The sequence below is a fragment of the Dasypus novemcinctus genome, chromosome 6 (assembly GCF_030445035.2).
Source record: "Dasypus novemcinctus isolate mDasNov1 chromosome 6, mDasNov1.1.hap2, whole genome shotgun sequence".
NCBI lineage: Eukaryota > Metazoa > Chordata > Mammalia > Cingulata > Dasypodidae > Dasypus > Dasypus novemcinctus.
In genome coordinates, this window is record NC_080678.1 from 36,047,700 (window position 1) to 36,071,704 (window position 24,005).

The window sequence follows — 24,005 nt, forward strand, 5'->3', positions numbered from 1 at the left end:
AGGGAAGCCTGGCCATGCCCTGTGGAGGCCAGAACTGGCCGACCTCACCTGGGCAGGAACCTACTCCGGGGAGGGGGCGGTGCTCGTTCTGCCTGGGCAGCCCCAGGTTGGGGGGTGGGGTGGAAGGCGCTGTTTTGGTGAAACCGGAGCTCTCTTTGTCTGCTTCCCAGGGGTTTTCCTTGTGTTTGAGGAGTGGGCTGGGAGTAGACCAGGTTGCGCTCCCTAAGGAGCGGGGAGGAAGGGGCGGCAGAGTCAAGTCCCATAGTCGGGTTGGTTAGGGCAGCCAGGTAGGTTAGCTTTCGGTCACGTGCCGCTCGCCCCTTCCCCAGGTCAAAGCCAAGTCCAGGAAGCTGGTGAAGTCGGGCCAGAAGGGCAGGGCAGCCTTGAGCCTCCCACCAGCTACTAGGTCGGCTGCTGAGGGGCTGCGGGGCAGACCACTCCCCTCCCTGGGTCGGGGGCGCGGCCTCAGTCGCCCCGCCCTGCTCCACCAGGCCGGGCCAGGCCGGCGACCGGAGCCGGCGGATCTGCGGAGAGGTGCCCGCGCTGGAGCAGGCGTGGGGCGGAAGCTGGAGCTGCTGCGCAGGTGGCGCCTGGTGAGTGGTGGGGCGGCTGAAGTGGAGGAACACCCGCCTCCTGCACGTCCTCGCACTGGAGCCAACTTTCCCCGTCTGGGAAGCAGGGGATTGGGGCGGAGGGGGGTTCGCATCCTGTGGGACGCAGCAGAGGGAGTCTGAATAGGAGGCGACACAGAAACTCACGCCGACGGGCCACACACGCGTGCACACTGGCCCACGCACGGACTTGGGACACAAACACGTGGACGCAGGACCGGACGCACCCAGTGTGTTACGCTTGCAGTCGCAGGGGCACACCACCGGCCCGCGTGGACCCCCAGTGATCTGGGCGCTCTGCTGTAGCGTACTTCTCGAGGGTGGGGGAGAGGGGCCGCCCCGTGATCACCGACGGGGGCGGGTCGGGTGGGATGCATCCGGAGGTTCCTGCTTCCCAACCGCCTGCAGGTGAAGGCTAAGACGTAAACAGGCGCCGAGCACGTGATCCCGCCGCAGCCAAGTGCTGTGCTTCCCCCACCCCCGCCAAGTACGCGACAGCAGAACGCCCTGCCCTCTCCAGTTGGGAGACAGTCTGCCGGGTCCCACCCGGCGGTACTCCTAGCTACGCCTCGATCCTGGTGTGATGATAAGACCTTCCCAAGAAAAGGGAGAACAACGCCCCCTGGAGCCGGGGTGGCCCAGGAGGACGGGAGACGGGAAGCTCTTCGGCTGGGGTGGGGTTACCAGGGCTCCTCGCCCCCCCTCACCTGAACACATTCATGGTATCCCCATTCCTGCAGGTATCAGAGGGAGGCCCTTTCCTTGATGGCATTGGGCAGCTGCCCCCCACCACCCCTTAATTCCAGCCCAAGGAGCAGCTGCTTGAGCATCTGTGTTTCCCCATCCTACCAACCCACCCCCCTTTTGCAGAAGTGGGAGCTCCTCCCCCCAGTGTAGAAGCAGAAGGCCCACCCGTGTAAGAGTGGATGTGTCCCGTCCCCGTCCCCCCCACCCCCTAGTAAATGCATGAGTGTAAACACTTCTCAATCCTGCAGTGGTCCTACACCCTTTCAGGAGAATGGAGGATGAGCGCCAGCCTGCTCCCCCCAGGAGCGAGGGAGTGGGCACCGGCCTTCTGCCCCGCACCCTCACGCTGATCCCAGCTGCTGCCTGAGCTTCTAGGCTGGCTGCCGGGAAGGGGCGGAGGCTCCTGATGCCCCAAGAGGCTGGGATCAGGGCAAGGCCAGGAGAGGGGTTCCCTAATGGGAAGAGGGCCTCCCTCTGGATCTTGTGAGGCTGAGAGACTGGGATGAGCCTGAGGGTGGCTGGGCTGTTTCCCTTTCCAGGGAAAAAGAAAAACAACCCTTTCCATAGAGCTAAAAATAGAACTGAGAGCCGGCCAGGGCTGTGTCCTGAAGGGGGGGGACGGGGACGGAATGCTCCTTCCTGGGACTGGGAGTAGCTTCGAAGGCCTTGTCCTTGGGGGTGGGGGTGGGGGGAATTCCTTGCCCAGGGGTGGGGGCATCAGCTACCTCATCAAGTCAAAGAGAACCCTATGGGAAAATCTGTGTGGAAGGATGTTTGTGAAACACGATGTGTATGTGTTAGAAGCTGTCTGTGCAAGCAACTGTGAATGACTGTCAGTGTGTGGAAGATGGTTAGGAGACTAAGTGTATTTAAGATTGTGACTGGGTGTGAAAGACTGTGCCAAACAAGGCGTGTGACACAGTGTGTCTCTATGTGTGTCTCTATGAAAGACTGCGGGTAGAAGGAACACGAAACCGTTTGATGGATGAGAATGTGTGGGTGTTAAGACTTTGCGAGAGGCTGAGAATATCTCTGACCCTGGGGAAGACTGCAGTGTTGTCTTTTGTAAGGCTGATGTAGGTTTGGACTGGAGGTTTGGAACGGGACACCCCAGTGATTGTTGGGGGGCCAGGGACCGCCTCTCTTCGAGCTACTTAGCAAATGGCTCTGAGGGAAGGCTGGGGAGCAGAGTCGCTCCGGGTGCAGATCTGGGCTGGCGGGAGAGAAGGCAGTTCTGGGGAGAGGGATGGGGGACCCGCACGGTGGGGCTGGGGGGCTGGACATGTTCTCCCAACCGGCCGCCAGGTGGCGCCGCCTCCGCAAATACAAGTGTGCTGCCCTCAACCCGCTGGGGGTGGGGCAGGGGCGGACCGAACCTCCCCGCGGCCTTGTGCGGGCAGCCAGAGATGGGGTCGGGTGGGGTGGGCAGCAGACCCTCGGCCTGCCCCTCTGGACTCTGCAGCTGGAGTGTCTTGGGGGAAGGCTTCCACTAGAGAAGCGAATGGGGGAGGGGCGGCCGCCTCCGTGCCTGGCCCTTTGTGCTGGAACAATGACCAGTTGCCGCCGGTCCCCGGGCCCGGGTGCGGGGAGAGAGTGACCCGCCGCCCCCGAGTCCTGAGCCACCGCCCCCCGCCCCCGAATTCCCAAACCCCCTAGTCGAAGGGAGGACTCCTGATTCTCGCCCCTGCGTGCACCCCCCCGGCCACGCGAGACGCGTCGGTGCTGGCGCGTGGCGGCGCCCCGGGGGCGGAGCCGCCCCTTCGGCCCCTCCCCCGCGCTGCCCCGCCCACCCAGCCCGGGCGGGCGGGGGGCGCCGTGGAGGCGGGGCCGGGGCCGGGGCCGGGGCGGGGGCTGGGTCGGGTCGGGTCGGACGCCCGAGTGGCCGCGCGCGGGCTGGAGTCGGGCTGCGCGCGGGTGGAGCGTCGGGGGCGGCCCGGGGCTGAGCATGGAGCAGCGCGGCGGAGGTGAGGGGGGGCCGGGAGGCTCTGTGGGGGCACCCCCAACTTCTGCGCGGTGGCGGTCCATTGGGGAGCCGGCATTCCACAGCTGCCCCTACTTTGTGGAAGCCGGGGGAGGGGCGAGCGGAGGGAGGGCTTTGGGGACTCTTGTGGCGGGGCTGGGGGCTCCCGGCTTCCTGTCGTGGGACGGGAACTTGTGATCCCTGACTTGATCCCGTTTGCCTGGTCTCTGGAATTGGGTCGGGGGTGACTTTCCCCAACTCTTCCGGCCCCAAAATTGAGGTCTGTGGGAACCGGACCTTGGCCGGGCCCCTCTGTGAGCCTGGCCGAGCCCCATCCCTCAGCGCCCCCAGCCCACTGCAGGAGGGTCCCTGTGCCAGAGTGATTACTCGGGGAGCGCTGGAGAGGTGGGGAGGGCGAGGGGTTCCTTTTCCCACAGCACAAACGCATTTCTCAAAATGGAGCCTCGCTTGCCCCTCCTTCTCTCTCGGCTCCGAGAGCGGGAGCCGGCGGCCGGGCCTGGCTCTCCAGACGCCTGGCTCTCCCTGGGCGTCTGGCCCTCGGGGCCCAGCTTATGTCTCTCCGTGGGGTTCGGGGGGCCCCGCTCCCGGGCCTGCCTGACCCTCTCGGCCGCCTCTCCCAGTCTTTGTCTCTTGTCTTTTGGGCCCCTGTATTTCTCTGCATCTGTCTCCTCCCCTCAGTTTTCACTTTCTGTGTGCTCAACAAAGTGAGGACATGGGGACAGAGCTGCCAACCCCCCCCTCCAAGCCCCTTCCCTACTGTTCTTTCCGTGCCCTGGGGTGACCCTGAAGGGGGTTTCGGGGGCCTTGCCCAGGGCCTGGACTAGTGGCGTGGTCTCGGCCCTGGGCCCTGCGCCCTGCAGAGGGGCCTGAGTATTCCCTGGACATGGCTCCCCCCCAACTTCTAGCTCCTCCCCCTGTCTGGACACCTTCCTGGCTCTCAATGTTTTTTTACTTGGGTGGGGCAAAGGGGGTGGATTTGATGGGGATCAAAGGGGAGCATATGGGGTGGAAGAGTCAAAGTGTATCTCACCTCTCCCTGCAGGGGAGTAAGGCAGGCCTCCACTCCCCCAGGGGCGCTCCATGCCACCCACTCCCCCCACCTCGCTCACAGTCACACACACTCCTCAGTACATGCTTGGACACACTCACCTTCCTTTTCACATACTTACTCGTGTACTATATACGAGTTCACGTGTAAAATCATGTATACGTGAACATCCCTCTATGTCTGCCCAAATGTATTCTCATATGTTCACACTCGCACGTACCACAGATTCACTTAAACGTATATGTTCATAACTTTCACATACTTTCTGATGTCACCTCCTATTTATACATATACTTTTGTAAGATAAGATTTCACCCATATGCTCATATATATATGAATGTACTTATACATCTATCTAAACCTAGCATATACTTACACACTCATTCATGGTGTTTTCACACATGAAAACATTTCCACTCCTACACCCGCAGTGCTCGTTTTTATGCTCCCATGTCAAACATACAATTAAGTAATGTACACACTCCTCCTCCCACACAATTCTCTGTCCACTTCTTGGCCCCTGCTCTGCTTGATGACTTCAGCAGATGCCTAAGTCCTGGTCATCGGCCTCAGGATTGGGGAGGGAGTTCTGGGTGGAGACTGCTGTCCCTTTCCAGGAAGGAGCAGCTTCTGGGGAGGTGGAGCCCTCTTCCCTGGGAGCAGCTGCCGGAGGTGACCGCAGGGGCCTTTGGTTTGGAAGGAGGTGCTGAGGGAGGGGTTCTGCCTTCACCCCATCAGGGTTACTCTGGGTAACTATCTAAAGCAGGGAGGTTTCCTGGAGGTTGGCAGTGGGACTTGGGGCAGGGACTGTGTAGGCTCCTTTGAGCATGGCTAATTGGGTGTGGGGAGGCTAGGAGTTGTCATGGAAGTAAGCATGAGCCTGCATCCACCTCTGGGGGGTGGGAGACCCCAGAGGGCCCCTGTGGGCTCCCTAAAAGCTCTGGGTTTCTTGTTTGGCCGGCTCTAGCCTTGCCGTCTGTCTGTCTGGGAGAAACTGAGGCCCAGCTGGGGAGGCTGGGCAGTGCCTAGCCTTAGCTCTTTGTTTTCTAATTACCGTCTGAGTTGTTGATGGCATCTCTGAGGTTGCCTCTGCGCTAACTGCCCTTTAATGACGCCGTCTGTCCCAGGGGACCAGGGACCTGTGCAGGGAGCTAGTCTGAGTGCTGGCCTCCGTGGAAGGTGCAGGTTTGGGCTTGGACCATGGCCTGGACCTTTGCTGCTTTATGACCCAGCACCACCCCCAGGCCTCCCATCACCCTCATATTCTGCTCAGTGGACCTCAGCCTGTTGAGACTAGAGCTGGGCAGTGGGCTGGGGCCCAGGCAGAATTGAGGCTCCTGCAGATGCTTGGAGGGGGAGCTTTAGGGGGGTATCAGGGCTTGTTACTGGTGGGGACGGGGAGTGTTTAGCCTGGGGCGTGGGGTCATGGGGGGACTAAGGGCCTGGTATAGGGAGGGGCTCAAGATATCTGGAGGTCGAGAGGGACTCTGACACCACTGTCCTGTCCACAGATTGCCTCGGAGGCCCTTGGCCAGGCCTGAGTCTCTGCTGCCATGGCCATTGTGCAGCCTCTGCCGCTGCCCCTGGAGCCTGCTCCTGAGGCCGCCGCTGCCCCACAAGCTCCAGCCATGGGCAGTGTGAGCAGTCTCATCTCAGGCCGGCCCTGCCCTGGGGGGCCGGCTCCTCCGCGCCACCACGGCCCCTCGGGGCCCACCTTCTTCCGACAGCAGGATGGGCTGCTGCGGGGTGGCTATGGGGCACAGGAGCCGCTGTGCCCAGCTTTACCCCCTAGGAAGGCTGTCCCTGGCACAACCTTCACCTACATCAATGAGGACTTCCGGACAGAGTCACCTCCCAGCCCAAGCAGTGATGTCGAGGATGCCCGAGAGCAGCAGGCTCGCCACGCCCACCTCCGGGGCCCACCACCCAAGCTCATCCCCGTCTCCGGGAAGCTGGAGAAGGTGAGGACCAATCCTTCCTCTGGGGGCAAGGTGGAGTCAGGAGCTCCCTGGGGAAGCTGGAATTTGGAGGCCTTCTTAAAGAAAAGAATGTGGGCTCCTGGTTCACCAGACCTGGGTTCTAATCCCAGCTTTGCCACATTCTGGCTGTGACCACAAGAAAGTCCATGTAAGCTTTCTGAGCCTCAGTTTCTGTATCTGTGAAATGGAGATAATAGGTTAGCCTTCAGGATTGATGTGAGAGTCGAATCAAATAATATATAAAGCATTTAGCACAGTGCCTGGCACACAGCATGTACTCAGTGAATGTTAAACAGCTTAAGTTACTGGTATTACAACTATGTGTTTGACTTTGGGCCAGGCCTTTAACCTTGAGCTCCAGTCTCTCATCTGTAATATACTGCTTTGCTCATGTGGATGTCGTAATGATTAGAGCTGAACTTTTGCTGCTGACACTCAGTCAGCCCTCAGCCAGTGGTAGCAATTGTTATTAATACGTGGGGATTGAGAACCCCAGACGGGAGGACAGGGACTGTGATAAGGGCTTTAAAAGATCGGGTAGCTCATCCCCAGTGTCACGTGGCCGCTCATTTCAGAACATGGAGAAAATCCTGATCCGCCCAACAGCCTTCAAGCCAGTGCTGCCCAAAACTCGAGGGGCACCATCCCTACCTAGCTTCCTGGGTCCTCGGGCCACCGGGCTATCTGGGAGCCAGGGCAGCCTGACACAGCTGTTTGGCGGTCCTGCCTCCTCCTCCTCCTCTTCCTCTTCCTCCTCGGCTGCCGACAAGCCCCTGGCACTGAGCGGCTGGGCCAGCGGCTGCCCATCGGGGACACTGTCCGACTCCGGCCGGAACTCGCTGTCCAGCCTGCCCACCTACAGCACCGGGGGTGCCGAGCCAGCCACCAGCTCCCCTGGCGGGCACCTGCCCTCCCATGGCCCTGGGCGGGGGGCACTGCCTGGGCCAGTCCGAGGGGCCCCTACTGGACCCTCTCACTCGGACAGTGGCCGATCCTCCTCCAGCAAGAGCACGGGCTCCCTGGGGGGCCGCCTGGCTGGGGGGCTCTTGGGCAGCGGTCCCCGGGCCTCTCCTGACAGCAGCTCCTGTGGGGAGCGCTCCCCCCCACCCCCGCCCCCCCCACCCCCCTCCGACGAGGCCCTGCTGCACTGTGTCCTGGAAGGGAAGCTCCGCGATCGTGAGGCAGAGCTGCAGCAGCTGCGGGACAGTCTGGATGAGAGCAAGGCGACCATGTGCCAGGTGTGGTCACGGGTGATAATGGGGGGTGGCATGGCAGAGCACCCAAAGGTGCTGGGAATCCAAGGAGCATTTCCACTTGTGTCAGAGGCAGTGGGGGTGGGGCATGGAGCAGTTGTCAGGCAATTCTAGTTATGTTTCACCTCATCCCACTTCTTGCTTAACCTACAGAGTGGTGGGAGTCTGACTGGATTTGAATCTAGCCCTGCCACTTACTCTCTTTTGCACTTGAGCAATTTACTTAACCTTACTGAGCTTCAGTTTCCTCATCTATAGATAGGGATATTTTTGGTTTCATAGGATTATTAGGAGGATTAAATAAGGCAAAGGGTATAAAGTGCTTAGAATAATACCTGGCACCTAGGAAGTGCTTTATGAGTGCTTGATGCCATTGTTTCTATTATTGTTATAATTATAGTGTCATAGTTACTGTCTATGCTTATAGTGGACCCTACCCTCCCTGGGCCCAGGGCAGTGAACCACCAAGAGCAGTTAGTAAGTGGGGAGTTGGGGGCAGTCAGGGCTCGGGGTTTGGGGAGCCGCCCAGGACCCGGTCTGCCTTCTTGCCTACAGGTGTACGAGGAGCGGCAGCGCCACTGGCAGCGAGAGCGCGAGGACTCTGCGGCCCAGGCGCAGCAGGCAGCTCAGCGGGCGCAGCGGGCCCAGCAGCTGTTGCAGCTGCAAGTGTTCCAGCTGCAGCAAGAGAAGCGGCAGTTGCAGGACGACTTTGCACAGTTGCTACAGGAACGTGAGCAGCTTGAGCGGCGCTGTGCCACCTTTGAGCGGGAGCAGCGGGAGCTCGGGCCGCGGCTGGAGGAAACCAAATGGGAGGTGGGCCAGACCCAGAGGAGCAGGGAGCAGGGTCACAGTGGGATAAGCCCTGGAGAGAGGGGTCCAGCCATACACGCCTCAGTCTGACACCTACAGAGGGCCTCCCCTTCCTTACCTCTGTGAGATGAGGACCCCCTCTGATGTCCCTTTCTGGGGGGGCGTTTCCTCATTGGTCTGGTCAAGTACTCGTGTAGGAGGAATGTCCCATCCCAGCCACCTTCCAAGCAATAATAAGAACGTGGTGCTTGCTGTGGGCTACGCACTCTTCTAAGCATGTCACCTAGAGTATTTTGTTCAATCCTTGTAACAATCCTACGAGATAGGTCTTAGTAATACCCCCATTTTATAGATGAAGAAACAGGCCCAGAGAGGCTGGAGCCCAAAAACACACCTGCGAGGTGGCAGAGCTGAGGTTTGAACCCAGGCACAATGGCTTTGGCTGTACTGCCTCTCAACTGGAAACATGGGCACCGTCCTTGAATGCTCATGTTCCTGCAACACCCACCACCACCCAGTCCTCAGGGCTAGGTGGTACTTCCACAGTGTCGGTCATGGTTTAAAGACACACGCTTGGAAGGATAGATACCTGAATCTGGGCTCCACTTAAGCCATTTACCAGCTATGTGACCTCTGGCAGGTCCTCATCCGTAAAACGGGGATGAGTGAGCCTCCTCTCCCCAGATAACCAGTGTGGTGCTCAGGGCGTGGCCCCCAGGGAGCCCCCTTCTCACCATCCTTCTCAACCACCTCCCACCCCCAGGTGTGCCAGAAGTCAGGCGAAATCTCCCTGTTGAAGCAGCAGCTGAAGGAGTCTCAGGCAGAGCTGGTACAGAAAGGCAGCGAGCTGGTGGCCCTACGGGTGGCGCTGCGGGAAGCCCGGGCCGCCCTGCGGGTCAGTGAGGGCCGGGCACGGGGCCTGCAAGAGGCAGCGCGGGCCCGGGAGCTGGAGCTGGAGGCCTGCTCCCAGGAGCTGCGGCGGCACCGCCAGGAGGCTGAGCGGCTGCGGGAGAAAGCTGGGCAGTTGGATGCCGAGGCTTCCGGACTCCGGGAGCCCCCTGTGCCGGCAGCAGCCACCGACCCGTTCCTCCTGGCCGAGAGCGATGAGGCCAAGGCGCAGCGGGCGGCAGCTGGGGTGGGGGGCAGCCTGAGGGCCCAGGTGGAGCGGCTGCGGGCAGAGCTGCAGCGGGAGCGGCGGCGGGGTGAGGAGCAACGGGACAGCTTCGAGGGCGAGCGACTGGCCTGGCAGGCAGAGAAGGAGCAGGTGATCCGCTACCAGAAGCAGCTGCAGCACAACTACATCCAGATGTACCGGCGCAACCGGCAACTGGAGCAGGAGCTGCAGCAGCTCAGCCTGGAGCTGGAGGCCCGTGAGCTGGCCGACCTGGGCCTGGCCGAGCCGGCGCCCTGCATCTGCCTGGAGGAGATCACTGCCACTGAAATCTAGGGCCCCTGGCAGCCAGCCCTGCAGAGCCCTGCCAAAGGAAAGCAGCATTCTCCCGTCTATTTGGGCCCCAGTGCCACTCGTCGCCCAGGATCCAGGCTTCTGGTCTCTGCCAAGAAATTGTCATGGCCCCATGGCCTGGAAGAGTGAGGTCAGATCCCTTGAAGGTCCCTCATGTTCATTGTCACCTACTCACCACCTGTTTCTCTCCCCAGCTGCTGCCAGTGCCACTCCACCAACCCCACTCACCCCCAGACGCTCACTAGCCCACCCCAGCCAGGGGAGCTGGGAAGAGGAAGGGGCTCCCTCATTCCCACATTCTTCCCCACCCCAAAGCCAGGGGAGAGCCAGATGGCGCCAGCTGCTCCGGATGTGCCTGCCCCCACCCTGCCCGCGGTGGGGGACGGGGCTGGGCCTGGGGTCGGATCCCCAGGTTCCAGCCCTGCAGCCTCTCTCGTGGGGTGAGGGGGCTGTAGTCAGACCAAAGGAAGAACTCAGAAATGTCTTGTTTATTTGTGTTTGTAACCAAGCGGCCCCTCCCCACACCCAGGCTCATGGCCTCGTTTTCACTTGTACATTTTTCACACTGTAAATTTCTTGTACAAACCCAAAGAAAAAATTTTAAAAAATGTTTTGTTTTTAAAAACAGTGAGTACGCTGGATAAATATTGCAGGAACTGGTTTGACCCCCCTTCCCCTCTTTGTTTACTGGCTCCTGCTACCCCTCCTGGAGGTCTTACAGGGGGAGAGGGTGTTGGGGGAGGACAGAACCAGGAGAAAGCAGGAGCTTCCTAGTGGGATGGCCTCAGGGTGTAAGGGACTTGAAGAACCTTCCATTCTGTCCAGACAGAATGCTGCTTGGGGCTAGGGGGTTGACATTATGACGCCTCGAGGGCCCTATATGAGAGTCCACATCTCTGAGAGCTTGGGGAGGATCAAAAGGGAGGGGGCATCATGAGGAAGTGCCCCCAATCCCAGCCCCAATCCTCGAGTTTCTGGAACCCGCCTTCTGTCTTGGGAAGTTGGGTGGCAGTGAGTGTGGGTGACAGGCTGCCCAATAGCACCTTGTCCTTGGACACCAAGTTCATCTGAAAAGGGCAGAGCCTCAGTGTCAGGAGGAGAGTGGGCAGATCCGAGGCCCTGCTGTGGAGCTCTGGGAGGAGGCAGGGCAGGCGGGTGGGCAGTCCCTGAGTCCCGAGGAAGTCGGTAGGAGGGGTCGAGGGCTTGGCAGGTGACTCGGGGGTCCGTGGGAAGGGTGGTGGGGAGAGTTTGAGGTTAGTTTCAGGAATCAGGAGTGCCGGGGGCCTGCAGGAGGAGCCTGGTGTGGATGGGAAGGCGATCTGGACACCAGTGGGAGGGGTCCGAGGTCAGCAGGTGGGGCCTGGTATTGGGAGGGGTCTGCGCATTCACGGAGATTGTGGGAGCCGGCGGGAGGGGGCTGGACCAGCATCCGGGGGTCAGTGGGCCCCGGAACACTCAGCAGGCAGGTGCTGGTCTGTGAGGGCTGCTGAGGTGGGGGATGAGGGCAGGGCGCTGGGCCCCGGGACCCTGACCACCAGCTCCATGGGCTCCCGAGCCTTGTTGCGATAAGCCCGGCGGATGGTGTCCACTGCTCGCTGGTGGGTCACCTGCTCCAGGCTCTCTCCATCTACTGCCACAAGCTCGAAGCCAGCCTGGGATGGGGCAGGGCAGGGGGAGTCACAGCCCTTCCTCCTCAAGTTACCCCCACCCATCACCCAATCTGAAGGCAGTATCCTCTCACCTCCACCAGCTAGGACACTCCTCCCCCATCTGGGTGGAGGGGATGGACAATGGGACTTTTGTGCCTGGAACCTTTGGGGGCAGGGCAGGGTGCAGACAATAGTCCTTTGTCCCTTGGGGCTCAGTGGAACAGGATGGGCGGCCCTCAGGCTCAGGCCAGCATCGGGACAGATTTTTCCCTAGTCCTGCTCATCCTACATGCCTGTCCCCCTGCCCCAGGCCTCCTCCCATGACCCATCTCCACTGCCCCAGGCCTCCCAGGTGTCTACATGTCTGGCTGGGAGGTGAGCCTGGGGTCAGCCCCACCTCCTGCCAGAATTCAGCTCTGGGCCTGCGAAGGGGGCCTGGGTGCTCTTCACTCACCTGCAGGGCCCCGCTGAGGAAGGCGGCACCCCCAGGGAAGATCTTTTCTACCTTCACCACGGGCTGCACTTTGGACTCAATGCCCCCAGAGATGCTGATGCCTGGTGAGGTGAGAAACACTTGGGTTAGGGTATAGCCACACCCCAGACCCCAGAGCTCCCAGGAGAAACCCAGGACCCATCCCCAAATCCAGGCCCCCAACCTCTCCCAAACCCCCAGCTTCTGTTCCTACTCATACGACTCAAGCCTCAACTCACTCCCAAGTCTTGCTCCTCCAGCTTCCGAGCTTCCAACTGTCCCCCAATACTCCAGATTCTCTTCCTTCTTCCAGGCCTCAAGCCCACCACCCTCACCCAACCCCAGGAGTCCCCTCTGTCAGGCCCAGTCCCCCCTGGACTCACCCAAGGACTGCTTCGTCTTAGACAGTGTGACTGTTCTCAGCTCCCCACTGGGGGCCTCCGTGACCACCTCCTCGGCTGGGGTCGGGCCAGCTCCATCCTCAGAGGGCCCTTGACCAGCTCCCGCCTTGGCTGCCTGTCCATCCAGAGCTCGTGGCAAAGGGGGCCTGGCCTTCCGAGGCCTGTGGTAGCGCCCGTTGGCCATGCTGGGGCTGGGGACAGGCGCCGGCGATGGAGAGCACCTGCGGCCGGGGGACTTCCCGCGGCTGCGGCTGCGGCTGCGGCTGCGACTCTGTGCAGTGCCCCGGCCCGGGCTCTGGCTCTGGCTCCGCTGAGGGTCCTCGTGGGTCAGGGGTTCTGTCAGCAGCCAGTTAGGCCGGGGGGGCCGGGGAGTGACAGGGGGTGGCTGGGAAGGGGGTGTGCAGGTGCCTTGGCAGGGGGCGAAGGCATCTACTGGCACGTCTTGGAGAGGGGGGATCCCTCCGTGGGGGTGGCGGGGTGCAGAGGCGCCCCGGGAGACCTTGAGGGCCCCCAGGCGCTCCCTCAGCTCCCCATCATCTTCCTCCTCGGGGAAGCCATTCACGGGCAGCAGGTAGAAGCCCCCGCGGCTGTCTGGGGAAGAGGGTCAAGGTCAGGCTGCCCCCTCTTCACCCCCAGCAGAGGCAGGACTCCCAGCCCAGACCACCTTTCGCGACCGCGGTCCTTGCCCTGTCTGTGCAGGGCCGAGAAGCAGGCAGGCAAACGTGTTCTATTACTAGTATGATTGTATTTTAACCCTTTCCATTGTAAGGGTTACGGTTTTATTTTAATGTGTCTAAGAAAAAATAATGACTAGCAAACTGGAAATTTCCGAGAGATTATTGCACAGAATGAGACTAAATTTAAAAAGCGAGTGGGATTAAAAACAATTATTAAGTAAATAGTACAGGTGGTGAGCAGATGAAATAAAAATGGTTCTGGTGGACGAGCGCTTGCCTGCAAGGAACCCTAGCTGCCCCATGTGGGGCCGGGCCGGGACACCCATTCTCCCTTCCCCTGTCCCTTCAGGGTTGTGCCCCCATCCCTGGGCTCTGGGACTCAGACTGACCAGGCACAGGTGTGATGAGGTGACGCTTGGGCGGCGTGTCCTGCCGGGCTGGCCGCAGAGCGGGAGGCCGCACTGGTTGGGGAGGGGAGCCAGTCAGAGGCTGGCACCCTGCCTGGCCCCCGCTGGACTCAGCCGAAGGGGCTCAGGCCATGTCTGCCCTTTGCCCCCTGGGAGGCCCCGCCACCCCCACTCGGGGGCAGGGCTTAGCATCCAGAAGCCCTGCCCCCAGCTGCTGACCTGCCCTGCCCTTGAGGGCCTCGAAAGCCGCCAGCTCCACGGGCATCACCATGCTGTCAAAGCGGCCCAGGTCTGTAGGGGCCACCACACTCCTGGGCGAGGACAAGGGACGGGGAAGGAGAGGAGCTCAGTTCCGGAGGTGCTAGGAGGGGCTTCAGCCCCAAGGAAGTTGGGGGAGCTATTGGGGATCCCCTTCCTGCCCCCAAACCCTCCCCCCTACCTGATGTCTCTCAGCAGCAGCAGCTTCTCTGGCCTGTCCAGAATGGCCAAAAGGGGCCGCACTAGGTCCTCCACACCGCCCTCATGCACATACTGCAGAGAGAGAGAGAGACTGCAGGTTAGATAGCAGCAGGGACTTCCTGAGCTGGGTGAGGGGAAATGCCAGGACACGTAGGGGACTCAGAACCCATCCAGCCCTCCAAGCTTTAGGAAAAGCTCTCCCCACCCCCAGGCTGTCTGCAGGATGACCTTATCTTGGTGACTGCAATACCAATAACAGATCTGTGCTAGCTGCAACACTACCAGCTTGCGGAAAGGCCCTGGTCTACGCGCGCTGGCCATATGATCTCTCATTTAGCTCTACCACCACCCTGAGAGGTGCCATTAATTATTCCCGTTTTACAGATTAGGAAACTGAGGCTCAGGAGAAGGAGTAAGTGTGAAGACAGACTGGGACCCGAGAATTCTGGATCTTGCCTGGCTCTGCTCCCGGAAAAGGATGTACAGGGAGTGGACTCTCCTCCCCGCCCCCACCTCCCAGGCAGAAAGAAGGAATTTCAGCCAAACTCTACGCTCTGGGCCTGGCTGCCCCAGTGGGGGCTGCGCATGGACCAACAAATCAGGCTTTGTTCAGGGCTAGAGTGGGAACCTTGGGGAAGGGGTGGCCCTACAGGGAGCCTCTCCAGTCAGTTCCATGGGGTTGGAGCCCCTTTTCCCTGGCACTGCCCCGATGCCACCAGCCACACCCCATCAATGCAGGCGAACTGAACACAGAGCCAGCCTACTAGGGCTGCACACCGCCCCCTGGTGGTGAGAGAGAAACACGCCGATTCAGGGACACACACAGCTACACATAAACACACAGCATCCGTATGGGCATAGCATGCCCTGGTGGCCAGAGCAAGTCATTTGCAAATATATTGAAATAATTAAAATATGAATGATGGGAAGTGGCTGTGGCTCAATCAATTGGGCTCCTGTCTACCATATGGGATGCCCTGGGTTTGTGTCCCAGGGCCTCCTTGTGAAGGCAAGCTGGCCAGAGCTGATGGCCCACGCCGTGCAGAGAGCTGGCGCAGCAAGATGACACAATAAAGGGAGACAAGCAGACACAGAAGAACACGCACATATGGACACAGAGAGCAGACAGCAAATAAGCCACAAGTGGGGCGGGGAATAAATAAATAAATAAAATATATATATATATAAATGAAGTGTGTGGCCCTAAAATACACACAAAGTTGCAGGGACTCACACATACACATACCCCTTTTGTCTGGAGAGAGAGATACACACACTTGCACAAAACCAGCCAGGTATGTGCACACACTTCAAGTCCACACACCTGTGTTCCCACCCACCAAGGGCCAGCAGTGGGGTCACAATGACGCAGCCGCTCAGGAACTCAGTCCAGTGGGAGCCGAGGGCATCAGTGAACTACAAATCCCTGGCAATGGGGCAGAGGGTCCTCAGAAGAAGGTGGGAGGACCAGAGCGGGCTCCATGGAGATGGTGGCATTTATGCTGACTCTTGAGGGACAGATGGAGGAGACAGCATGAAAGTGGGGAGGAAAGTGCTGCAAGGGTGACGGGGAATGGGGAGTGGGTGGGCTTTAGCACGACCTCAGGTAGGGCTGTGCAGGTCGGGACTACAGTGTGGTTAGCAAGCCCTAGAGTTGAGCAGCTCATGATCTGGATAAGCCTTCATGGTGATGACAGGAAGATGATGGGAAAGCTGACGTGGGTGGGACCGGAAGTCGAATCAGGGAGGACCTTGAATGTGAGGGTAAGGAGTTTGTACGCCTTTTTTTCCCCTCCCCACCCCTGCTGTTTTTGCTGTCTGTGTCCATTCGCTATGTGATCTTCTGAGTCTGTTTCTTTTTGTTTTCTCTTCTCGTTTGCTCCTCTAGGCTTCACTGGGATTTGATCCTGGGGAACTCCGATGTGGAGAGAGGTTCCCTGTCGCTTGTGCCACCTCAGTTCCTGGTTTCTGTTGCGTCTCACCTTGACTCTCCCCTGAATCTCTCTTTGTTGCGTCATCATCTAGCTGTGTTGCTCACCGCGCGGGCCTGACTCGCCAGCATGCCTTTACCAGGAGGTCACGGGGATCAAACCTGGGACCTCCCGTATGGTAGAGCCACATCACTTGAGCCACATCCACTTCCCTGTAGTCTATTCTTCCAACAAGAGGTTGTGGGGAGAATTAGGGCACAAAGTGGCCAGGGAGGTGGTTTAGAATGCCTGACTTGGTAGCTGTGGGAAGATGGATCCGAGGGGGAGAGAGAGGGGAGGTTGGGGGTCTGGTGCCACACACCAGAGTCACTAGGGGAGGTTAACTAACCACTCAGGCCAGGGCTCTACCCCACAGGGTCTGGTCTCTTGGCGTGGGTGGAGCTCGGCTGAGGTGTGGACAGTCTCCAAAGTTCCCCAGGTGATCTGGGCATGTAGTGGGAGAAGGCCCTGGCTTGGGCAGATGCGGGGAGTGGAGACAAGAGGGAAAGGAGCACACAAAAGAACAGACACGAAGCCCTACCTAGTGGCCAGAGTTCAGGGTTTTGGGCTGACAGGAGGCTGGTACACACAGCCCCACACCTCACACTGCATAGACACATGTGTGTGAACCAGGCATACACACGCTCACACACACAGATACAATCGTACAGTCATGTGGACACGAACCCAGCTTCTCCAACACCCAGTCTTGCAGACACGCAAATGCACACATCACACCGACATACGATACAGTTCCGCCCTGGCCAAGGTGAGGGGGTGGGGGAATCCACAAACCATAACCCGGAACTTGTCCTTACACCACAGGCCCATGTGTGCCCTGACGAGTAGTCATCACAGGAAACCAGCAGAGGGGGCAGGTCCCCAACTTGCAGGCTACAAGGACTCCCCAAATCTAACTTCCATCCCACCCTAGGACCCTCTGGTTTGGTTTGAAGTGAAAGGAAACAAAGAAACAACAGCATAGTGCTGTGGGGGGGCTTGGTGGGTAGATGAGGGCAATGGCTGACTTCCCCAGGTAACAGGGCAGGGACTGGCATGGGGCAGGAGCAAAAGGAGGCACTGGGGGAAAGGGCTTAGAGGAAGGCGGGGCAGGTAGCTGCAGGCACTCACCTCTTCATCACCAGTCTGGCTCCTTCTCTCCTCAGCTTAAATATCACCACCTCGGGGAGGCCTTCCCAGACCACACCATCTAATGTTCGTTGCCCTCACAGCACTCAGCAGGATTTGTCATTATAATTGTTTAGGTTCTAGCTCTTGTCTGTGTGCCCTTCCTGATGAGGTCAGGGGCCAGTTGCAGGGGTGACATCTGCTTTCACTGACAACTGGCCTGTCAGCAACAGGCTCAGATACTGGCGAGTGGACCAGGAATGAAGGGCTGGGTGACTTGTGGCTGGGGTAGGATGGGGGCTTACCCGGGAGCAGTGGCGGGTGACTGCCAGCACCTCGTCCTCTGTCAGCAGTCGCTGGGCCAGGTCCTGAATAAGGGGCCTTCGGTTCTCCCAGGCCTGCACCCGCTCATCCATATTGGGCAGCTGGCTGGAGGGGCTCCCGGACCTTGCAGAGAGCACAGTCCGGCCCCTCTCCCGGTCTGGGGATTCGGCAGGGGAGGGAGCAGGGGCCTCCCTCAGGGTGGCGTCAGGCCACAGAACAGGCCAGCTGAGAATCCCAGCTACCCCTGACGGAATCCCAGTGTGGCCCAGATGCTCCCACCATGGTCCGCCATAGCAATCTGCTCACCTTTGGAGCCCCAACCCAGGTCCCTCAACCCCCCCAACACAGAACCCCAAACCAGTCTTTTCCTTAATAGGTCCTCAGCCCAGTCCTTCCTGGCCCCTCCACATGCAGTTCACACTAGTCCGTTCCCCATTATAGACCTAGCACAGTTTCCCTCATCTCTCCAAAATCTGTCTTTGGAAGTCTCAACCCAAGCCCCCCAGACCTAAACATGCACCCCAATACCTGTCTGCAACCCTATCTTTCCCAGTAAGCGTAGTATCATTCTTTTAGTAACCCCCAATGTGCTCCTTTTTTTTTTGCCTGATCCCCCATGCTTGTTCCCAGTTGAGTTGAGCCCAAAGCCCCTTAGCTGACCCCCAACTTGCACCCCCATCTGTAACTCAAATGCAAACCAGGCCTTACATAAAGGATGCATAAATTACCGCGTCTCAGTCTCCAGGTGACAAACTTCTGCACAGGTCCCACTCCCCCTGCTGTGAAGAAGAAAGAGGCTCAGTCTTGGGCTGTGGCCCCAATCTGAGGGGTTGGGAGGGCTTGGGACTGGCTGAAGCTCTGCCTGGAATGGAGAGTTCAGGTAGAGGGAGGAAAGACAGGGAGGCAAGAGGCCAGGCCAGGAGGGCCTTGAAGGCCAGGCTCAGGCTAGGGCTTTCATTTGTAGGCAATGGGGAGCCAGCAAAGGGTTCGGTCAAGAAAGGGTGCAGTCTGAGCTCTGTTTAGAGAGATTTGTTTGAAAGCAAAGGTAAGGAGGAAAAAACACTAAGGACAGAGCTTAGGGGAGCACCTACCTTCAGGGGGCAGAGGGATAAAAAGGAGCCTTTGAAGGAGAAAGAAGAGTGGCCAGAGAGGTGGGAAGAGACCCAGAAGAGGGCAAGGCCTTGCAGGCTGTAGGAAGAGAAATGGGTTGAGGGAGGGGGGCTGGCCTGCCCTAATCTGAAGGGACTGTCTCTCCCACAGGATTGTCATTTCAAGACCTCAGAACATCCAACCCCCAGGTAGGGCAGAGCCCAGCTCTGTTTTCTGGTTGTTTTTGCCCAATACTCATTTCCCAACCTGGGGCCCACCCCAACCCCATTCTCAGCCAAGATAGTTGGTGGGGAGGGGCACTTGACTCCTGCTGGCCAATGGAAGAATCCTCTCTCTCTCAGCACTGAACAAATAGGGTTATGCTTTATGGCCTGGTATCTGTAAGCTCTTACCCCAAATAAATACACTTTATAAAAACCAACCAATTTCTGGTATTTTGCATCAGCAAATACCCCTTTGACTGACTAATATAGAATTTGGTACCAGGAGTGGGGTAGTGCTTTTGCAATTACCAAAATGCTAGGACAGTTTTATAAATCAGTAAGAGGCATTTTTTGGAGGACTTGTGAGATGCTTGGAAGAAAAGACCTACAGTGCTTTGAAGAGACTGTTAACAGCAATATGGATGCTAAAGAGACTTTTTATGATGCCTTAGAAGTAAATGATGAAACTATTATTGGAAACTGGTGGAAAAGTGATCTGTGTTTTTAAGTTGCAGAGAACTTAGCAAGATTAACTTCTGGCATTTTATGGAAGGCAGAATTTGAAAGTGGCGAGCCTGGGTAATTAGCTGAAGAAATTTCCAAAGTAAACCCAGAGAATGCAGCTTGCCTTTTGCTTGCAGCTTATAGCAAAGTGCTAGATGAGAGAGATATGCTGAGGACTGAACTGTCAGACACAAAGAAAACAGAAACTGATTCTGGAAATTACAAGTCTCTGGAAATAAAGTTCCTAGATGGAAGTGCCCCATTGGAGGACTTAACTAAACTTGGAACTTGTAAATCAGGATTGAAGATGCAGTTATGTCAGAAAGACTTGTGGAAAGTTTTACTGTCTGATGGCTTGGACCCCTGCTTCCTGCATGTTAAACCAACAGACTTTTTCAGAGAGCTGTATGAACAAAACCACTGTCAGTCTGGAATAAAAGGGACATACAAAGGAGAGATTGAAGGGGAAAAACTTCAAGAGGAAGACCATGGAAGTTGAGCTCTGGAATTAATAAGTCACCTTGGGCCTAGAGAGGAACCCTACCCACGTGTACAGAGAGGGTGAGTTTGCACCAGCAGTTGAAGAGGTTGGATGTTCCCACCTGATGTTCTGGGAGAGTTTTACCACCCCAGGATAAAGAGAGGGTGGAGCACATTCCCCAAGGATTATGGCATTAAGGTCAGAACCCCACAGGTCCAAGAGGGGTGGACCTGTCCCCCATGGATTAGGGAACACCAGGTGGTCAATTCATTGCTCTGAGAAGGTTGAGCCTGCATGCCAATGGTTAGGGAAGGCCAGGTGGTCAACTCATTGCTCTAAGTGGGTTGAGCCTGTATGCCAAAGGTTAGGGGGAATGTTGTCTTCACATCACTGTACTAGGGGGGTTAAGACTCTAACCCAAAGATTGGGTAAGGTGTGGCAATCACCCCATCACTCTTGGAGGGAGAGGTCTGGAGCCTGGTCAACACTGAGATGCTTGATGAGGGTGGAACCAAGAAAATGGCCATTGGACAAACCAGTGGAAAGGGTGGGTTCCCATAAGGGACCAAAAAGAAGAAACCATCATCTTAAGAATGATCCTCAGATTGAAATAGAATGGAGGATGACTTGAAGGTTTACTGAACTGTAGAGGACCAGTGACTCATGTCTCCCTTCCAGTTTCTCCTCAATGTGATGAACATGTTTGTCCTTTGTCTGTCCATTTGTGTTTGGAAACAGATAAATTGTTTTGTAAGTCTCAGAGGTCTCTAGCAGACAGGACTTTGCCCCAAGACAAACTGTATTTCTTTAAATTGATTGTGATATGATTTAGTACTTGCATTGTTACTGTTTTAAAGTTTTTTCAAATATGTAATGTCTTTTTGGAATTCAAAGGATGGAGTGTAGCCGTTTGATATGGTTATGAATTCTAAAAATAGATATTGGATTATGTTTGTAATCTGGTCTGTACCTGGGAGTGATTAAGGTATGATTAGGGCTTTGATTGGGTCACATCATTAAGGCTTTGATAAAAGGCATGGCGAAGGACAGAGGGAAGGGTTCTTGATGTTGGAGTTTTGATGTTGGAGTTTGATGCTGCAGCCTTAAACTGGAGCCCCAGGAAGTAAGCACACAGAGGAAAGAGAAGCAAATCCCAGGAAGAGATGAACCCTGAGCTCATGAAGAAGCAAGCCCTGGGAAGAGAGGAACCCTGAACCCAAAGAGGAGCAAGACCCTGGAAGAGAGGAACCCAGGAAGCCTGAACTCTTGCAGATGTTGGCAACCATCTTGATCCAACAGGTGAAAATAGACTTTGGTGAGGGAAGTAACTTATGCTTTATGGCCTGGTATCTGTAAGCTCCTACCCCAAATACCCTTTATAAAAACCAACCAATTTCTGGTATTTTGCATCAGCACCCCTTTGACTGACTAATACATAGGCCAATGAGAGGCCACCCTGGGACCTCAGCTGGAACTACTTAAGGAGAAGTTCTCTTTCCCCTGGGGTTGCAAAGCGCTAATGGCCATCTTACCTCCAAGTGGACAAAGCCTACATGATAACGAAGCCAACCCACAAGAAAGTGGAGCCAAAAATGGAGGGTAGATGTCTAATGATATTATTTAAACCTTTAGACCCCACTTAAATCAGTAGCTGAGCCAAGAAGTACTTTTTGAAGCAAGTTTGAGTTGTACTTGGCTTAGCCTCTGAACCTCACCAGAGAAATGAGAGGGCCTCTTGTGAGGTTCCTGAGGAAGCCTCTGACATGACTTCAGCCTGGGCCCTGCTCTAGAAACAGCCTTGCTCAAGAATGGCTCTAGAAAGAGGTGGAACCTCTGGGGCTCCGGCAGTGAGCCCAGGGATCTGACCCAAGCTTTCCCACTTCCTTGCTATGCTGTGACTCTATCAGTTTCCCTTTTGGTAAAATGGCGAGCTGAGGCAGTATAACAACCACCACTACATTTGCTGAGCACCTTCTGTATGGCAGGGAAGGTGCTAAGTGATTTACATACACGAATTCCCTGATTACTCACAGTTACTAAAGACATAGTATCACTCCTCCCATTTTCCTCATGAGCAATCAGACTCACAGGGATCGAGCCTAGTTAGAGGCAGAATGTGCACCGGGCAGTGTGTGATTTCAGCCCAGGACTGCTGGACGCCAAAGCTGCTGGACTTGACCACTATCTGATCTGCCCGGCACTCACCTCTCTCCATGTCCAGGCGCGGGCGGGGCTTGGCCAAGCTCCCGCTGTCCAGCGTCCAGGCCTCTCTGTGCCCATCCCCTGCCAGCCGCCCCTGCCGCCCTCCCTTGAAGAAGAGGTTCATCAGCGTCTTGGAGCGCTGCAGGGCACCCTTCTCCCCGGGGGACCCCGACTTCTTCTTCCGCTGCTTCTTCTCCTCTGCAGACACGAGGGACCCCCCCAGGGGGCTGGAAGGGTGGGCAGAAGGGGAGGACAAGGGGCAGGGGTACAGGAAGGGGCAGGGGTATGGGAAAGGGCAGAGAGAAGAGGGCGTGGGGGGCAGACAGGATCTGCAGCCATGCGGGGTGGGGGTGGGGTTTCTCCTCCAACCTCCCGTGCCTCCCCCTGCCCACCGCCACAGTGACAGCTGAGTGAGGAGTCCCCCTGGAGGGTCGGATGGCGCAACTGGGAGGTGTGGAGGGAGGGGTGAAAAGCCCGTGAGCTCCAGGGTGGAGGGGCTGTGCTTAGGGGTGATTTGAGGTCCAGACCGGGCCTGAGGCTGGGGCTGCGGTTGGGTTGGGACCCAGGTGTAGTAGCAAATGGAGCGACCCGGGCAGGGTCTGCGTGCATGCTGGAACTGAGGTGGGGGCTGGGGCAGGGCCTGTGGCAAAGGGAGGCTTGGCGCCCTGGGCTGGGTCTGTGGAGGGAGCAGCAGCCGGCCCTCCGCCACGTACCCCACAGGGTCAGGTGGCTCTGGGAGCGGGTGATGGGCGGCCGGGGTCGGCTGAGCGCCAGCAGCAGAGCCGTCTTGGGAGACTCCGAAAGCGCAGAGGCAAGGCGGCGAGCAGGCAAGGGACCGTCAGAGCGGATGGCCGTGTCCCTGAGGATGACCGTGGGCCGCACGCTGCACCAGGTCTCCACACGGCCCCCCAGCTCAGGCTCCGTCTGCATGGCGGTGTCCGCCCGCCCCCAGCCCGGGCCACAGCCGCCCGGCTCCTCGGGCCCCAGGCAGACGTCCATGCAGTCCGAGGGCAGAGAGCCCGAGCCTTCGGCCGAGCTGTGGGGGGCGCTGGAGGCGTACGAAGACACGCTGGAGCTGCTTTCGGAGGCCGCGGACAGCTGCTGCAGCACCCCATTGCTCACTGCGGGGAGTGGGGGAGGCAGGAGCCTCTCAGGAGTGTGGCCTGGCTGCTGCGGGGGCCCTGCCAGACTTGCAGCCACCTCTGGGCTTGGTGGGGGCAGGCAGCAGCCAAGGGTGGAGCCACAGGGTCGGGCGAAAGGAGGAGCTGCTGGGCCACTTGCTGAGTGAGTTCAGGCAAGTCGCTTCCCAGTTCACCCTCTGGGACTCCAGACCCTGATTGAGCCTGGAATTGAATCTGCAACCTCCCAGAGGGGAGCCCAGAAATAGCTCTGCGCAGTGCGCAGGTCCTGAGAGGATCTTGATCCCCTCCCCCTCTCTCCGCGCCTGACCCCAGCCCCAATCTTCTTCAGAGATCCTGACCCCACCCTCCGGCCTCAGCCCTTTGCCTCCAACCTTGGGGGCTTGAGCCACTTACATCGGTCCAGCCAACAGTACTCAGAAACCATCTCCTTGTAGGCAGGGTACCGGCCAGTCTCCTGGGAAGGGCATGTGGGCATCAGAGGGTGTGGAGAGTGGGCGAGAAGGAAGGCGAAGAATGGCAGAGCGATGCAGTAACCTTTTTCATTCCATTTCTCTCCTCCAGGTTCATCATGCTCTAGCCACCTGGGCCACTTTATTTCTGAACATGCCAGGTACCTTTGCACCTCAGGGCCTTTGTACTTGCTATTCCCTCTACCTGGACTCTTCATGTGGCTAGCTCCTTCTCATACTTCAGGAATCACAACGTCAGCCCCCTGACCACCCCCTGGCTAAAAGGGCCTTCCTAAATTACTCTATCCCATCTCTCTGTTAATTTCCTTATAACATTCGTCACAATCCACAAGTATCTTGTTTATTTATTTGCCTATCTCCTCCCAGTGGTAGAGACCTCATCTGTCCTGATGCCACGGTTGTGGCCTCAGTGCCTGGCATAGAAATTGGCAGGTAGAAGGTGCTAAGAAATGCAACTGAATGAATGAATGAATGAAGGGTAAGGTGGGAGTGAGGAGAAGTGTTTGGGATAA

The 24,005-nt window shown here is 57.8% G+C and overlaps 2 protein-coding genes across 4 annotated transcripts in view; one reads left to right on the plus strand and one right to left on the minus strand.

Annotated features, from left to right (window-relative positions):
• LZTS2 (leucine zipper tumor suppressor 2) lies at positions 1-10,519 on the plus strand. Of its 2 annotated transcripts, none has more exons than XM_058298522.2 (5): positions 1-593; positions 5,899-6,348; positions 6,942-7,604; positions 8,175-8,432; positions 9,193-10,519. In XM_058298522.2, exons 2-5 carry the CDS (start codon positions 5,941-5,943, stop codon positions 9,874-9,876), a joined length of 2,013 nt encoding a protein of 670 aa, XP_058154505.1. In that variant the 5' UTR covers positions 1-593; positions 5,899-5,940; the 3' UTR covers positions 9,877-10,519. The 2 variants fall into 2 exon arrangements, with proteins under 2 accessions (XP_058154505.1, XP_058154504.1); XM_058298521.2 differs by lacking the exon at positions 1-593 and adding an exon at positions 3,201-3,322.
• Positions 10,364-24,005, minus strand: part of PDZD7 (PDZ domain containing 7) — a 21,200-nt gene continuing 7,558 nt past the window's right edge. For both annotated transcript variants that reach the window (XM_023588793.2, XM_058298519.1), the window contains 11 exons: positions 23,417-23,477; positions 22,595-23,002; positions 21,885-22,079; positions 18,110-18,160; positions 17,363-17,538; positions 13,940-14,031; positions 13,720-13,811; positions 13,483-13,554; positions 12,399-13,007; positions 11,998-12,098; positions 10,364-11,546 (listed from right to left, as the gene is read on the minus strand). In XM_023588793.2, coding sequence (XP_023444561.2) covers positions 11,331-11,546; positions 11,998-12,098; positions 12,399-13,007; positions 13,483-13,554; positions 13,720-13,811; positions 13,940-14,031; positions 17,363-17,538; positions 18,110-18,160; positions 21,885-22,079; positions 22,595-23,002; positions 23,417-23,477 — 2,073 coding nt within the window. In that variant the 3' untranslated portion in view covers positions 10,364-11,330. The remainder of the gene's footprint in view (positions 11,547-11,997; positions 12,099-12,398; positions 13,008-13,482; positions 13,555-13,719; positions 13,812-13,939; positions 14,032-17,362; positions 17,539-18,109; positions 18,161-21,884; positions 22,080-22,594; positions 23,003-23,416; positions 23,478-24,005) is intronic.